Source organism: Etheostoma cragini, chromosome 4, assembly GCF_013103735.1.
Source record: "Etheostoma cragini isolate CJK2018 chromosome 4, CSU_Ecrag_1.0, whole genome shotgun sequence".
Lineage (NCBI taxonomy): Eukaryota > Metazoa > Chordata > Actinopteri > Perciformes > Percidae > Etheostoma > Etheostoma cragini.
The window spans coordinates 3,613,787-3,628,617 of record NC_048410.1 but is presented as its reverse complement, the minus strand read 5'-3'; the positions used below and the strand labels follow the sequence as shown (position 1 = coordinate 3,628,617).

Below are 14,831 nucleotides of genomic sequence, written 5' to 3'. Positions count from 1 at the left end.
GATACTGTATTAGGGACCACTAAGGTCTATATAAAAGAGACTTCAGATACAGTATTAGGGACCACTAAGGTCTATATAGTGGCATCCAAAGAGACCATGTCATGGGACCTTTAACCCTTGTGTTGCTTCCCATCAACATCATCTTTTGCTTCTTCCAATGTTTCAGTTGTTTTTTTCTAAGCTTTTTTAAATTAATTGCCTATTTTTTTATTTTACATTACATTATACATCATGTTTTACATCATAGAAAAACAATTTGGTTTTTTTCAGTGCTTTTTGTCTTTTTTTTGTCATTTCTTCCAAGGTTTTGGTCACTTTTTTTATGCCATAAAGTTCAATAAAACAAACAAAATTCAGTTAAAGTAATAATTAATTTTACCTGAAGAACATTGTATGGCCTCCATGTTATTTTTAGGCCATTTGGTTGAACGAAAGCCAAGTTCCTGATGTCCCTGAAAACGGGGCAAATGAGGGCGACACCAGGGTTAAGCAATCAAGGAAATCTAAGTCTGTTGTTCGTTGTTGCCTTGGCCAGGACTCCCTTATAAAATATTAATGGGATTATTTCCTGGTTAAATAATAAAAAAAAACTGCATATGTACTCTGGTTGTGTTTTTTTTATATAAGCTGCTACATGTTGCCAAACCCTCTTGTGTATTTTTGTGTTTCTTCAATGTAATTTCTTGTTTGATGTTCTGTAAAACTAAATAAACTAAATTTCTCAAAAATAAAGTTTGATAACGGGTCAAATTTGACCCAAGGACACCAGCAGGGTTAAAGCACTTTGAATTGCCTTGTTATTGCCTTGCCTTTGTGGTGAGGCCTTGGTCTGTGGACCCCTCCACCAGTAGATGGAGACGTTGGCTCACTGTTCACACACACAGTGGAGATGATGAACGCAGCACCAGTGAAAAGCATCGATGTAGAAATAGATTGAAGTGACCGTGACACAGAATCTGATCTGTGCTGTTATTGAGCAAATCACAACTGTTTGATGATCATTTATTGATTGGTTTGTAGATACAAATGTCACGTGGAAGCCGACACTGAGCACAGTCTGGAGTTACAGCAGACGGATTCAATCCTGCAAACTACAAAAGAATCTGTCTGATTTGTATTTCTGATTGCATGAATTTCCCCCTGAGATAATTATAACACAGTAACATAGAGAGATACATCCAGTAATAGAGCAAAGAATATTACACTTAACAAAAAAATGATCAACAGTTACGCTGCATTAATTTTTCTCAGTGCTGGAATTTACCATACGTAACACTCACACCTCATTAGATTGCATCTTTAAAAAATAATATGAGAATACACATCAAATGCTGAACAAATTGTACTTTGAAGGATATGCCATTTTTTTCTAACTACATTAATTAATTTAGGTGGTGGCTTACAGAGGCCCAAAACTGATATGTACATAGTTAATATATTTTTTTATATTGTCTCTTAACCTCCTATGAGTTGGTAAAAAAACAAAACACAAAAAAAAATGTTAATCCATTTAAAACAAAATTAATTGTAACTTGTATTTATCACACGCACGCAAGCACACACGCACACACACTAGGGCTGCACAATATATCGTTTTTTTATCAGTTTCCCATCGCAAAAACACACTGCAAAAGACTGCGAAATATTTATATTTATAAATATAAATAATATAAATTTATATCAGTTTAATTCAAATTCTTAATTAAAAGAATGTTGAAAATTATTCTTTTTTTTAATTTAAAAAGCACTCTGTTGTATTATAGCAGAATCATGAAAGTAATATCGTTATTGGGATATTCAACAACGCTATCGCATATTTTCCCCCATATCGTGCAGCTCTAGAAACACACACACACACACACACACACACACACACACACACACACACACACACACACACACACACACACACACACACACACACACACACACACACACACACACACACTCCTTGGCCTTGACATTAATGGACACAGTCATTTCAGCCTGAGAAAACTAGGCCATGTCGTGTGGAGAAAAAAAAAGGTGATCAAGATAAATGAACACATTTCTGCCAAGACTAATTAATAGAAAAAAACTAAGAAGTTGAACTGATTAGTGGTAAAGGGAAAAACGTAAAAAGCAATTAGCTTTTTTATAACACCTTAATTGAAAGAAAAACTATTTATTGACATGATTCATAATTAATTTTTTACACTTAATTCTTAATTGTTTAACTAACTCATGTATTCAGTTGTGATTTTGACTAGTCAGTGTTGGGCCACCACAGCTGACACGTGCCTTTAACTTTTATGGTGCAAAGGTTTATACGTTTTTTTCAGACTTTCATGAATAACTCTCATAAAAAAAAGAACGTTTACAGAGTATGGAAGGTTAAAGAACAAATGTTAAAGAGAGCAGAGCAGCACAAAAAAAACACAGAGGAAGACTTGTGCAGTGACCTGTGCAGCACCTTGCCACCAAATCCACAGCCTGAGCAGACCCTAACACTGGCGCTGCGTAAAAGCTACATTACATCAGCAAGTCATACCGATGAAATACTGTACATGCTGTAAATACAAGGCTTCTCGGGAATCACGATTGTCAAAGAAGATCTGAAGAAATAAGCAAGATAATCAGAGAAAGACAAGCAAACAGTGACGTCAGACACACAACCTAGCATAGATTAGTGCACGATCAGGCGCCTGTGTGTTCACACCAGACCAAATCCTCTTCACTTTACAGAATGTATCTCCGTCTCTTTCTCCCTACCCGTCTGTGTCTCTCTGCGTGCCTGTCTCGCTCTGGACACAGCTGAGAAGTCAAGACAGCCAAATTCCTCATAAACCTGGGTGTTTTATTTTAAATGTGTTTTATTTTATTTTGTAAAGTATCCAGCTGCGCTGTGGATAGCCCGTGTTTGATAACTTACCTAGTTTGACACATTTGCTTACAGCTTGTGGAAGAAACAGAAGAGATGGCAAAAGAATAGACGCTTCGCTTCTGATCACAAATGGTGTGAACAACAGATTGGATGACACAGGCGCCGAAATGAAAACGGCGCTGCTTAGCGTCGCTTTGCGTCGCTTCGCAGCGCTTCTGTTTCTTTGGCGTAAGGTCTTTGGCAACATTTTTCAAGATTTCTTTAAAAAATAAAAAGCTTGCATTTGGGAAGGCATTACAGAAAAAGTCTGCACATTTAAAAGCGTAGCACCATGTGAAGTTCCCAGTCTCTCTCTGTCTGTTTGGCCTGGGTATTACACAGCACTGGATGTGATGAAGACATAGATCCTGGCGAGGAACGAGGTGAACGTCCCCTGCCTCAGCAGCTTCATCTCCACATCTATCAGGAAGTCTTTGGGCTGGCGTACCTGTCTTTGCAGGTACACAGCCCCGGTGAAGCTGTTCAGCTTTCTGGTGCTGAAGTAACCCTCCTCGTTGCCTTTGATAATGCCGATGAGAATATGGTCGCCCGAGTAGGCGGGGGATGGTCCGATCCGGAAAATCTGGGCAGGAATGATGATGTTTGTCTGGAAGCTGAGCTGGTAGTACGTGATGCGTAGAGGGGAGTTCTGACAGTCTAAGGAGTTGCTGGGACAGCTGACCCTCTCACATCGTCTGAAAACATCAAGAAAGAGAGAGAGAAAAAGAATAGGGTTGATGGGCATGGCAAAATTTAGAGATGAGGTACTTTGGGTGTATTAAAATACTATATACTGGAACATTGAACATGTTCATACACGTGTTTTATTGATAAAAACACAAATGTATTTAGAATCTTTCTTCCTGTCAAGCTTGGTTGAGTCCTGCTCCATTTGTTTACGGTGTCGGGATCAAAGCCCCCTTTTACAATATAGTTTTTGCTCACATCATTGTATAATTTAAGATCGTATGGTACATCAACCCAATGGGTCAAAGGTTAGGCTGTCTAGACCAGAGTTAGACCCCACATGTAAACAAGGCCCTGCTAACCTATTACATATGTTTTAGACATATCTAAGACTGCATCATTTCTGCCAATCAATTATCAGTTCTGAAATACTGAAGGTGCCAAATGATCCGTCCCCTCCTGCTGCTCTGTTTGGTGTTATGTCACAAGTAGTCCACAGCCACGACTTCCAGGATGGATGGTGTCTTTTCGCCTGTCACTCATTACCCAATATGAGTCGAGTGAGTTGCGCATGCTCAGATTTAAACAAGTCACGGGATAACATGTCATACTGAAATTTTTGAAGTAAACTTTTCTCATTACAAACTGTAATTGTGGAAAAGCGAGACTATCATAGGATGTGCATGTGAGTAATAGAAAGTGCAACAAATTGGCCTATGACACTCTGTTGGCCAGCCGACTCCTCGTCTTCACATGGAATGACCCGCTACCCCCTTCGTACTGTCAGTGGATTTATTTATTCAATATCTTAACTAGAGAAGATAAGACACTCTCTCTCTAAGGGTCTGTGTTAATGTTTCATGCTCTTTGGCAGCCTTCCTTAAAATTTGACGGGAAAAATGGAAGGAAAAAAATAAACCCCATAACACATTGTATATTTCTATGTTCTTATTGAGTTCTCTTTTTTTTAGGGACTTTTTAGGGGACTGGCCTTAATTTACTGTAGAAGTAAATTATTTACTGGATAGATGTTTGGGATTAGTCTTGATTGTTTGCCTTTTGTTTATATCTTGAACACTCTGAAAATCAAGCAGACCTTGATCAAATAAAAAAGTTGCTTTTGCAAGATCCTCCTCCAGTATTGTGTATGTGGTGTGCTGTTTTCCCTCATGACTTTGAATATGAATAGTGTGTGAGGAGCTGTGTGTGTCCTTGCTGCTACAGAGATTAACACAGCGCTATTGAGATGGAGAGGGATGACGTGTTCATGGCCCACATAAAAGGATACAGGAGCTCTTGGGCCTCTGGTCAGGGCGTTATAGTACCCCCTGAAGTGTCTGGAGGTGCTAGCGTTAAGAAGACTCCTATAAACAAACAATAAAACAGTAAAATAAAGGAGATGTAATATTGAAACAAAACTTCCAACCTACTGGGATTCAGTTAGAAGCTCTTGACGTACTGAGAGCTGAACACATGGACACTTTAAAAAAAACTTTTTCTCCTGCCCAGATCCCTGCACCCAACCTGACATCCTTATTTTTAGATCTTTAAAATGTACATGTAATGCTGTTATACAAAGAAAAGTTACGGTCCTTGGTCATTGAGCGTTTCTAATGTAGGATTCATATGAGAGTAACAACCGAAATGTATGTAGTCACACACAACCAGCCTGTATACAAACTGAATGATGTACGGGGTTATTTGCGTATAGAGTGGGAAAGTGAGATCCAATCTCCAAAGGTCACTTAGAAAACATTCAGAGACAGATTCTGCTGCCACGTGTCAACTGGTTTTGCATTGCCAGACCTTACCCCACAGTGCGGGAAGGTCAGTCTGCTGCACACATACGTTTCAAAATACGACACTCAGGGTTGTTTGCATTTCTCTTTAAACCAATCCCAATCGCCTTGGGCGGTGCTGAGCTCCGGATGAAGAGACGGTGACTCTGCAAAATAGTCTCGGGAAGGAACTTGTTTTGGTGGAACATTTGCACCCAGCAAAGGAAAACACCACAAACAATATTAAATGAAGTTGACACAAAACAGTAACATGAGCTATTTAATTTTTATTCAATATATGGTTAAAACTCATTTGCTCTTACCAGTACATTGCCCTTTGTAACGTTACGTTGTCCACAGCAATTCTGCCACAATCGGTCCCATAACGCAAGCCTGCCCTGTTGCACGATCCAAATTTTCTTCAAAACAATTTTCAGTGTGTAGCGTGCTAGCTTGTTGTTGTTTCCCGAAGCAAACATTTTTTGCAAAGAAAGGGATGTTCTACAGGAAATGAACCGTGTGAACTGATCCCGACTAGGTGTTAATTAACGTATGTAGAGCTATTGACTTGATCTGATCACTCAGGACAGATTTTAGGACCAGGTGGAAATAGGAAATCAGTGCAGTATTGCTACTCCCCACTTGCAGGGCTTTCCTTGTCTTGTTCCGGATGCTCGGGAACTGCTTATCCATCACACATTAAAATGTACAGCCCGGACTTAAGCTTGATGTAGTGCACCGTAAAATTTGCAGAGCTCATGCCAAAAGTGTGTTGGAACCTGCAGTAATAAATCACAGTCACCAAAGGAAGACCAGGAGACGTTTTAAAGTCTACTCATGAATGAAAGATGTCTCTCCATGCCGAGCCAAGCCACGTCACACTGAGGTTAGAAAGGTGTCTCTTGATAACAGTGATAAGACTGTGGGCTGAGTGGAGGGTGTGTGTGCTGTTTCTGTCCACTGGAGCGTAAAGTGGGGAGAGCTGCTGATCAAAGCCAACTGACTACATCATACAGCTCGATGGGAGTCATGCTGGGTTATCAGACAGCCTCTACAGCTGCCACAGGTTCACAGCTAACAAGACCCGTCTGTGCGACGCACTGCAGCGCAAGGACTTGGATGTACAGTACTTCTCATTAGAGGAGAACAGGTAGCAAGGGGGCAAACCTATCAAAACATCTCCCAGACACAAGCCCATGCTTAAAGGGACAGTATGTCACATTTACACATATACACATGCACTTTGCTACGGAAAGAAAGTAGAACTACAATTCCAGAAGGGCCACCATAGAAGCATGTGATGTACATGTTGTGTTTAACCAATAGCACATGCACAAAATGCTTTGCAATTTAAAAAAAAGGCAACATTTGAGCAAAATGTTTAAAGATTGTGCGGATGCTCAAGAATATTTGTCTTTTCTTCCGCCAGGGTTTATCACAAGACTATCTCTCCTGACAGAGCCTTGGCTATTTGTGGATGCTAAGAGGACTCTTTAATCCCCCCTCTACACATTCAAACAGCTGTATTGATGGGCATGGTTCTGTCAAAAAAAAAACCAATTCTTAAGGACTGGAAAACATCCAATCCACCATGTTTCAGAAACTGGCTACATGGACTTGTTTCAGTAATCCATCTGGAGAAACTGTGGACTAAGTATTCAAAACATCCGCATTAAAGGATTGCGTCTTGGGGCCCCTTTTTTGCAATATCTGGACCCAATTTCATTCTACTTTTGTACTTAGGCACTGATTTTGTCCATACCATCTGGTTTTTATATGCATACTACAGGACATTTTGGAGTTTTGGTTTTCTTGAGTTAGGGTTGAGATATATACTTGTAATTCTCCCACACTTGTGCGTGTGTAGACGTGCATGTGAGTAGGCTTGTTTGTTTTGTTTGTATTTTGAGTGTTGATTTTTACATATTTTTTTCACATGTTGTTAATTATTGCCAACAATTCAAACAATCCTAAAAAAAGAGTCAACAGATGCTGAGAGAAAAGTGGGACTCACGTATCGGACACCTTCTTGTAGTTGTGAGGGCAGGCGAAAGAGAGACACCTGAAGCCTCCCTGGAGGTTATAGCAGGTCTGTCCATATGAACAGTTGTGGGAGCCAGTTGAGCACTCATCAATATCTGGAAATAAAGAAATAATAAAGACATAAGCAGTTTCAATTTTGAACAGTATTCTTTTTCTCAGTTCCAATTCAATCGTACCATTTTGAACGTAACTCAATCATCTTCAGAAACAGATTTGACACAGTTTGACCAAGAAATCCACATTTAAGGTCTTAGTAGCTACTTCCCAGCTTTCAACCAATTTCAATTTAAGTGTCTTTACATATTGCCAAACCATGTTAATACAAACTACACAGTTAATATAAAGAGCTAGAAAATTTCACAAGATATGTTGACAGTGTGAATGCTACTTGGTGCACATCCCAAGTTTGCATGGCAGTATGTTTTACCGCCAGTCTCATTTTGTTAAAGGTCCCATGACGTGGTGCTCTTTGGAGAATGTGGAGGTTGGGGGTGTGGCCTTGACCAACTGCCAATTTGCTTGTTTGAAAGCCATGATGTCTCTCTCTCATGGGTGGGCCCAATTCTCTGGGCGGACAAAGCAGAGAAAGGGGAGGTAACCTTGCCCCTTATGACCTCATAAGGAGTAAGATTCCAGATCGGCCCATCTGAGCTGTGCTCGGTTTACACCTATTGCCATATCTAGCCACTGGGGGACCATAGGCAGGCTGGGGGAACGCATATTAATGTTAAAAAAAAAACCTCATAAAGTGAAATTTTCATTCAATGGGACATTTAAAACAATTCTTTTGTTACATTTGTTAAACTAATTCAATGTCTGTCTCTGTAAAATTCCTGTCTTTTAGTTTATCCTGCATGTGTGCTTTCCCGATCAGCTGTGGTCTTGGTGCCGGACCATGACACTGTTCACTGAGGCTTCACCTTTGCAGGTGCGTCCATTGGCCGACATGACGTATCCATTAGCAGGACAGGCACACTGGTAGCTGCCATCAACATTCACGCACTTGAAGGTACAAAGGTTCCCAATGCTCTGGGAGCACTCATCAATATCTGTTAAAAGAGACAAACATCTCAGATTAAAACCCTGGATGAAAGCCAACGGCATGTCTTTTATCTGTGTTTGTGTGAGTGTGTGTGTGTGTGTGTGTGTGTGTGTGTGTGTGTGTGTGTGTGAGTGTTTTTCTGTCTGGGGATTAGCGAGGAACTAGCTCAAGGCCCAGTCAGCCAAGACCAAATTAAATCTGTTACTGGTGACAAGAGTCATGCTGCTGTTCTCCGCATTCATGCAACCCTGAGAAAAGATTTGGCTCAATGAGACTTCATTTAAGCAATTTGAGTCATTATAGGATGTTAAAACTCCTTCACCCATGACAGAAGGTGTCCACTGTATTAGCCTTTTTCTCTTTCCCTGAATAAATCATGAGTCAAAACTATTTCCACTACTTTCCTAAGGTCTGTAATCCTCTCTCTCTCTCTCTCTCTCTATTCAATTGAATTGTAAGTCCAATGTTCCCTTCAATTTGTTTTAGGGCTCCACCAACTCTAGCAGTCTCTGCCTAGCAACTTGGGTAGAAAATACCTTCACAGGTGTGTCCGTCCTCTTTCAGGTAGTATCCTTGGCGACAGTAGCATTGGTATGAGCTGTAGATGTTGGCGCACTCCTGGCCACACGGGTTTTTGTCACATTCGTTTACATCTAAGCACAAAAAAGAAAAGACAAGATTAGAATTCTTCCTGTTTAGGATAAGGGATAAAGCTGGCATTATTCCTCATTTTTCAACAAATCCTATCAAAGTGGAGTTACCTTATCTGAACACTCTCTTAACGGCCCAAATCCCACTGATTCTCTCAGGACACATAAAACAAATCTTCAAAACAATTGTCACAAATGTATAGTTTAATTTGTTCCAATAATGTCCCCAGACTGCTGGTCACTGGGGCTTTTAGCAAAAATGAATCAGCCAGGGATAATTTTCCAATGACGACTAATGCACATTTGGCGTAATATTTTAATGATCCAAGCGCACGGTGTGAAGTGCCTTGAGCAGGTGCGCTTAGGGCGTGTCCAAATCCACTTTTGCTAGATTAACGTGGGAAAAATGGGTACGCGCGCATGTTTTAAAAGGGTCGTACTTTGTGTCTTCATTCATTCATTTATTCATTCATTCAGTCATTCATTCATTCATAGGTGTGTTTTGGGCATAACATGCAATCAACCAATCAGAGTGTCAGTCAACAGACAACTAAATGAGCAACACCCACAGAAACATCATTGGAAGAAGAAAAACTAAGGGAAAAGGAATTTCCTGTAGTGATTTCTAGTGCGCGGTCACTGAAGGTTTGTATCATGTGGATGTGAACAGCTTTGTTGACATTACTTAGAATTCCTCAAGGGGGCGGCAGAAACTACGCTATTATTGGTTTAAAATGATCCACATCTTTCAAACATTATGGGTATTATTCAACTTTTCAATGACATTCATACTGATTCAACCCATTTCCACTTTTCCCACTTCTTCACCTACTTCTTACACATTTAAACCAGCAATCCACTGTGGACTCATTCTTTCAACATTCTGCATTCACAACGCAATTTCTTCGGAAATTGCATTATCTAGTTATGTATGCTCTAAGACACCTCCGCCATCTCCGCATCACAGAGATGGAGACTAAATTAAATTCCAAGAGAATACAGTTTTTGCTGAAACAAACACTTACAAAGACTTTTTTAACCATGCAGGGCAGCAGTTTCCAGATTACATTATGTGCTAACATAAAAGGGTTGTTTAATGTTTTCTTAGTTAGTTTTTTCAAATAACATCAGATTAGTAAACAAAATGTGCCTTTGGAACATTGGATGAATGGTTGCTGATAATGGGAAATGTAGATATTGCATTAAAGATCAGCCACCCACCCAGATCAGCTGGTATCCTGTCTGTAATGGAGTGAAATGGAAATTTGTAAGTGACCCCAAACTTTTGACCGGTGTGTGTGTGTGTGTGTGTGTGTGTGTGTGTGTGTATATATATATATATATATATATAAATGTCTGTGCAAAGGCTGTATTTTGCTCTCCCCAGAGGCTTACCTATATGCCTCGAATTCTTCAAAGAAAATAACAGTCCATGTAAACAAGGTGGCATTTAAATTCTCAATATGTTAGAGAGAGAAAAAAAAAGTCAAGCGTACCTTCACAGTTCTTGCCATCAAATGCTAGGGAGAAGCCGGCTGTGCATGAGCAGTAGTAGGAGCCTGGGGTGTTTTCACAGGTCTGGGCACACAGCCTGCCAGGATAGCGCCAGCACTCATTTACATCTGTCAGTGCAGAGTAGGAGCTATTAGATAGCACACAGATACCTTGAGGCCAATATGGACTCAACGCCAGTTCTCTTCCAGACACACACCCAGTGATGTTTTGAGTAGGGCTGCTTGACTATGGAAGAAATCCTAAGCACAATTATTTTGGTAATTTCCTTGATACTTTTCCCGTTTGAACTTTTCCACTCATTCACTCATTAATTCTTGTTATGACTTGTTATTATAAATAAAACTGAATGGATTTGAATCTCACAGACCTGACACGGCGATACGTACCGCTGCAGACTTTGCGGAGGGCGTCATACTGGTAGCCCGTCTGACAGTCACAGCGGTAGCTGCCAGGGAGGTTGTGACAGATCTGGCCCACTCCACAGCGGTGTGTCCCCATCTGACACTCATCAATGTCTAGACAGGCAGAGAAAGACAGACCAAACAGTTGGGATCACTGATAAATAAATGATTAGGTCATTCTGATTCTTCCCCCCCCCCATTGGTTGATCAATATATCAGAGCTGGAATGATTAGAATCAATAAGCTTTACTATTGAATTAATCTGCAACTATTTTGGTAATCGATTAATCGGTTTGAGTAATTCTTTATGGAAAAAAGCTAAAAATTCTCAGATTCCAGCATCCAAAATGTGAGTATTTTCTAGTGTCTTCACTCCTCTGTGACAGTGAACTCAATATCTTTGAGTTGACATTTGAGGGCTGCGTCTTGGGCTGATAAGAATAATAATGAAGGTAAGCTGCAGTTCCTCGTCTCTGGAGGCGCACTTACAAATGAAGCTGTGTGTCCGACAGCAGCTCTGCGAGGCTCTATGTTCACATCTCCGAGAACGTTATTAATATTTTCCTCATTACTTATATATGATTCCACACCCGGCTCATCAGAATTTTAATTAATAAGATCAGTCCGGCCCGATCCCTGGATTAACCATGGGGTATAACTCATATATATATATATATATATATATATATATATCTCCCTCTCTCTCTCTCTCTCTCTCCCTCCCTCTGTCACGCCTCTTTGTTTACATGGCACGTGTAAGATTTCCAGGGAGGATACATCGGTGTATCCTCGATTATAGCTCCTCTATGGAGCCACCTCGGTTTTAAATCCTCTCTCATTGAGATGCATTTTAGGAACTGGGACGTTCAGGATGACCTGCTGAGATCGGTCCCAAGCCAGAGGATCGAGGTGGGAGGAGCCGAGTAGGTAAGACGTTGTTGAGATATTTCAGCCGTGATGCTGTCCAGAACAGCTCAATAGTTTTAGTAATAGACCCTGTGGGGAGACTATTTCTTAAACCATCATAGGCTACAAAAGCAGGAGCTCATCACCCACATTGACAGTGCCAGATGAGCTTAAGACCTTTTATGTCCCCTTTGATTTTCCAAACAGAGCCGGTTTTCAAGTCTAGTTCCAAGTTTATCCATTTTTATATCTAAGAGCTGAACATTTTAATATTTGCAGGAGTAGTAGAGAACCGAAAAAATTGATTCAAGTAACAATAAGCTGCTTATTTATATCTTTATTTGTATCAGTATAATTCCTGTTATATTATTTTTTAGTTTTTGAATGTCTTCATAATTTAATTTTGTACAATTTTGATCTCCATTTAACCAACCCTAGACTATATCGACGATGTTCCGGAAATTCAGCTGTATGTCCTTCTTTTGGCTTGGATTTCCGTTTTTCTTCCACTTTCTTTGTGTCGGCGTTCTAAACTCCGGTGGATTTCTGAGGACTACGGTTACCTGGTCCTCAGATCTTTGCAGGGTAAATCCATACAGCTAGCTAGACTATCTGTCCAACAGAGCTTTCTGTTGCACGACAAAAACATTTTTGAATTTAGAAATGTTCCCAAGGCTATTTTGCAGCGGCACCGTTGCTCTGCCCGCCACTAGACCTTCCTCCGCAGCGCTGAAGAGGGAGGTTTGCCTATGCAAGACTAAACTGCTGTTAACTGTCTGATAAACAAGGTCATTCGTCCCCTTTTATGGCATTTTGTAGCTATGCTTTTGAGCATGTGTGTTTTAGCCAAAACAAATACAATATCAATGCTTTCATGTACATCTTTTCTATCGCTGCAAGCCTCCCTCATCCATGCTGTGTTTAAGAAGTAAATCTCACCGACACACGTGGCTCCATCAGGGCTGACGTGGTAGCCGGGGTTGCACATTATGATCTTCTGCTGGCAGGTGTAGGAGCCCACGGTGTTGATGCAATTATAGCCCGACCCGCACGGCTCACCAAGACTGCTGCACTCATTTATGTCTGCAGAAACACACAGAGAGAGCACCACGCCTCAAGACAGCTGAAAAAAATTACACACAGGAGAAATTACTGGAAAAAAGGCCACTTCAAAAATGCTTAAAAAGACAATGAATACAAGATGTTTTTAAAAAAAGTAAACAAACTACCAACGGAACAAGTAGAAATTCACTTTGTAAGAGTGCTTTTTTTGTGATCAATTTCTTTTACTTCCTTTTTTTTATATTCAGAAAACATAACATTCACAAACAGTTACAAACAACACACTGTGACATAGGAACGCGTCCCAGGGCAATTTATAAGAGATTTATAAATAAGACATGATCTTCAAACAAGATGATCCATCTTTTACAAATAACACAGCGGCTGAAAAACCTTAGCATCTTGACTCAACTGAGTGAGACTTACGAAGACAGCTAAGCCAATTTGCAATTAGTGGTGTGTGAACTTATAACACACCTTGAAGTAACCAGCAAGGCACAAAAATCCCAAACAGTTCTTGTACAGGTACACAAGTCACAGAAATACAAAATTGTGAAAGTTCTGTCTGGAAAAAATCATAATAAACTGTTTGCATCGGAGAAAGCTAAAGGAAGCCTTCCTCCATCAGTGATAGATCTGTAATGTATGTGCAATCATCTGCTGTGAGTCATTAGGCCTAATGATTACTTTGCTCTGCGTGACTGTAAATATCAGCAGTGGTATATGAGAAAGTCAGGAGCACCCAAGGGTGAGCATTACGACTACCTCGTGGTATTTCCCCATTCCAAGATGATAACAATCCCCTACAGACTGCTAAACAAATAAGTAAACCAAGGAAAGTGGGATATATTTTGTCTAATCTTTATAAAAAACAATAAATTGTGGTTTTACTGGGGGTTATGTGCCAGACTATTTCCTAGCCAGGCACAGGAACGTCTTGGAGAATTGTCACAGTGAGGTTAGCAGGCAAAAATCGGAGAGACTCCATGAAGTCACTGCGTCGTTTTTACACTTTGTTTTTCGTTTCCCCTTGCCTACAGTCTTTATGCTAAGCTAAGTGTCTCCTGGAAGTAGCGTCACATTTAACAACAATAATGTAAGTAACCATATTTCCCAAAATGTCAAACTATTTCATGCCTTTATTGTATAACTGACAGGAAAGAGATGACGGTTTGTGGGTTAAGAGAGAGATGGGGAAAGATCATAATACAGTGTATGCGTATGTAAAGACATACAAATAAGTGAAGCATAAAATTGAATGTATTTACTAAAAAATTAAAATAGAGAAAGGGGATAGGACCTGAAAAGTTTGTTAATTAACTTCATCGTACTCCTTTTTGAACATGGGGATTTGTTTGTTTTGAATTACAATAATTTTGAAAGATTGTGCTGAGAAGTACATGATCTTATTTATGTACTTCATTTATTTATATATATAATGTAATAAGGACAATTTCCTAACTGTGGGATGAATAAAGTATAATCTAATATATATATATATATATATATTATAAGGTTTTATTAAATGTCTGGGAAGGTGCAGGACCATAAATCAGGCATTAGGGTTAGGGATTAGCTGATTGTTTATTTTTATCCTTTTTTGGTTGCAGCAGACATCTTTAGTTTTCGGAGAAAAAGCTCTAAAAACCAACTGTACACTACCTGCTCAACACCTCGATGGCGTTTTTGTTGGCTGCAAGGTCGCCTACCAGGAAGCTAACCCTGAACATAACCATTGCTGCCTGGAAGGAGATGTTGGGGGCAAAAAACACCAAACACCTGCTCAACACCTAGCAGGTTAATCAATCCATGGTGAAACAGCAGGACAACAATAAATCCATTAGC

The 14,831-nt window shown here is 40.0% G+C and overlaps 1 protein-coding gene across 2 annotated transcripts in view; it reads right to left on the bottom strand.

The window, feature by feature from the left end:
• Positions 1-14,831, bottom strand: part of fbln2 (fibulin 2) — a 68,659-nt gene that overhangs the window by 9,164 nt on the left and 44,664 nt on the right. For both annotated transcript variants that reach the window (XM_034868444.1, XM_034868445.1), the window contains exons 11-17: positions 12,864-13,007; positions 11,004-11,132; positions 10,599-10,724; positions 8,989-9,105; positions 8,331-8,459; positions 7,382-7,505; positions 3,210-3,597 (exon numbers count right to left, since the gene is read on the bottom strand). In XM_034868444.1, coding sequence (XP_034724335.1) covers positions 3,237-3,597; positions 7,382-7,505; positions 8,331-8,459; positions 8,989-9,105; positions 10,599-10,724; positions 11,004-11,132; positions 12,864-13,007 — 1,130 coding nt within the window. In that variant the 3' untranslated portion in view covers positions 3,210-3,236. The remainder of the gene's footprint in view (positions 1-3,209; positions 3,598-7,381; positions 7,506-8,330; positions 8,460-8,988; positions 9,106-10,598; positions 10,725-11,003; positions 11,133-12,863; positions 13,008-14,831) is intronic.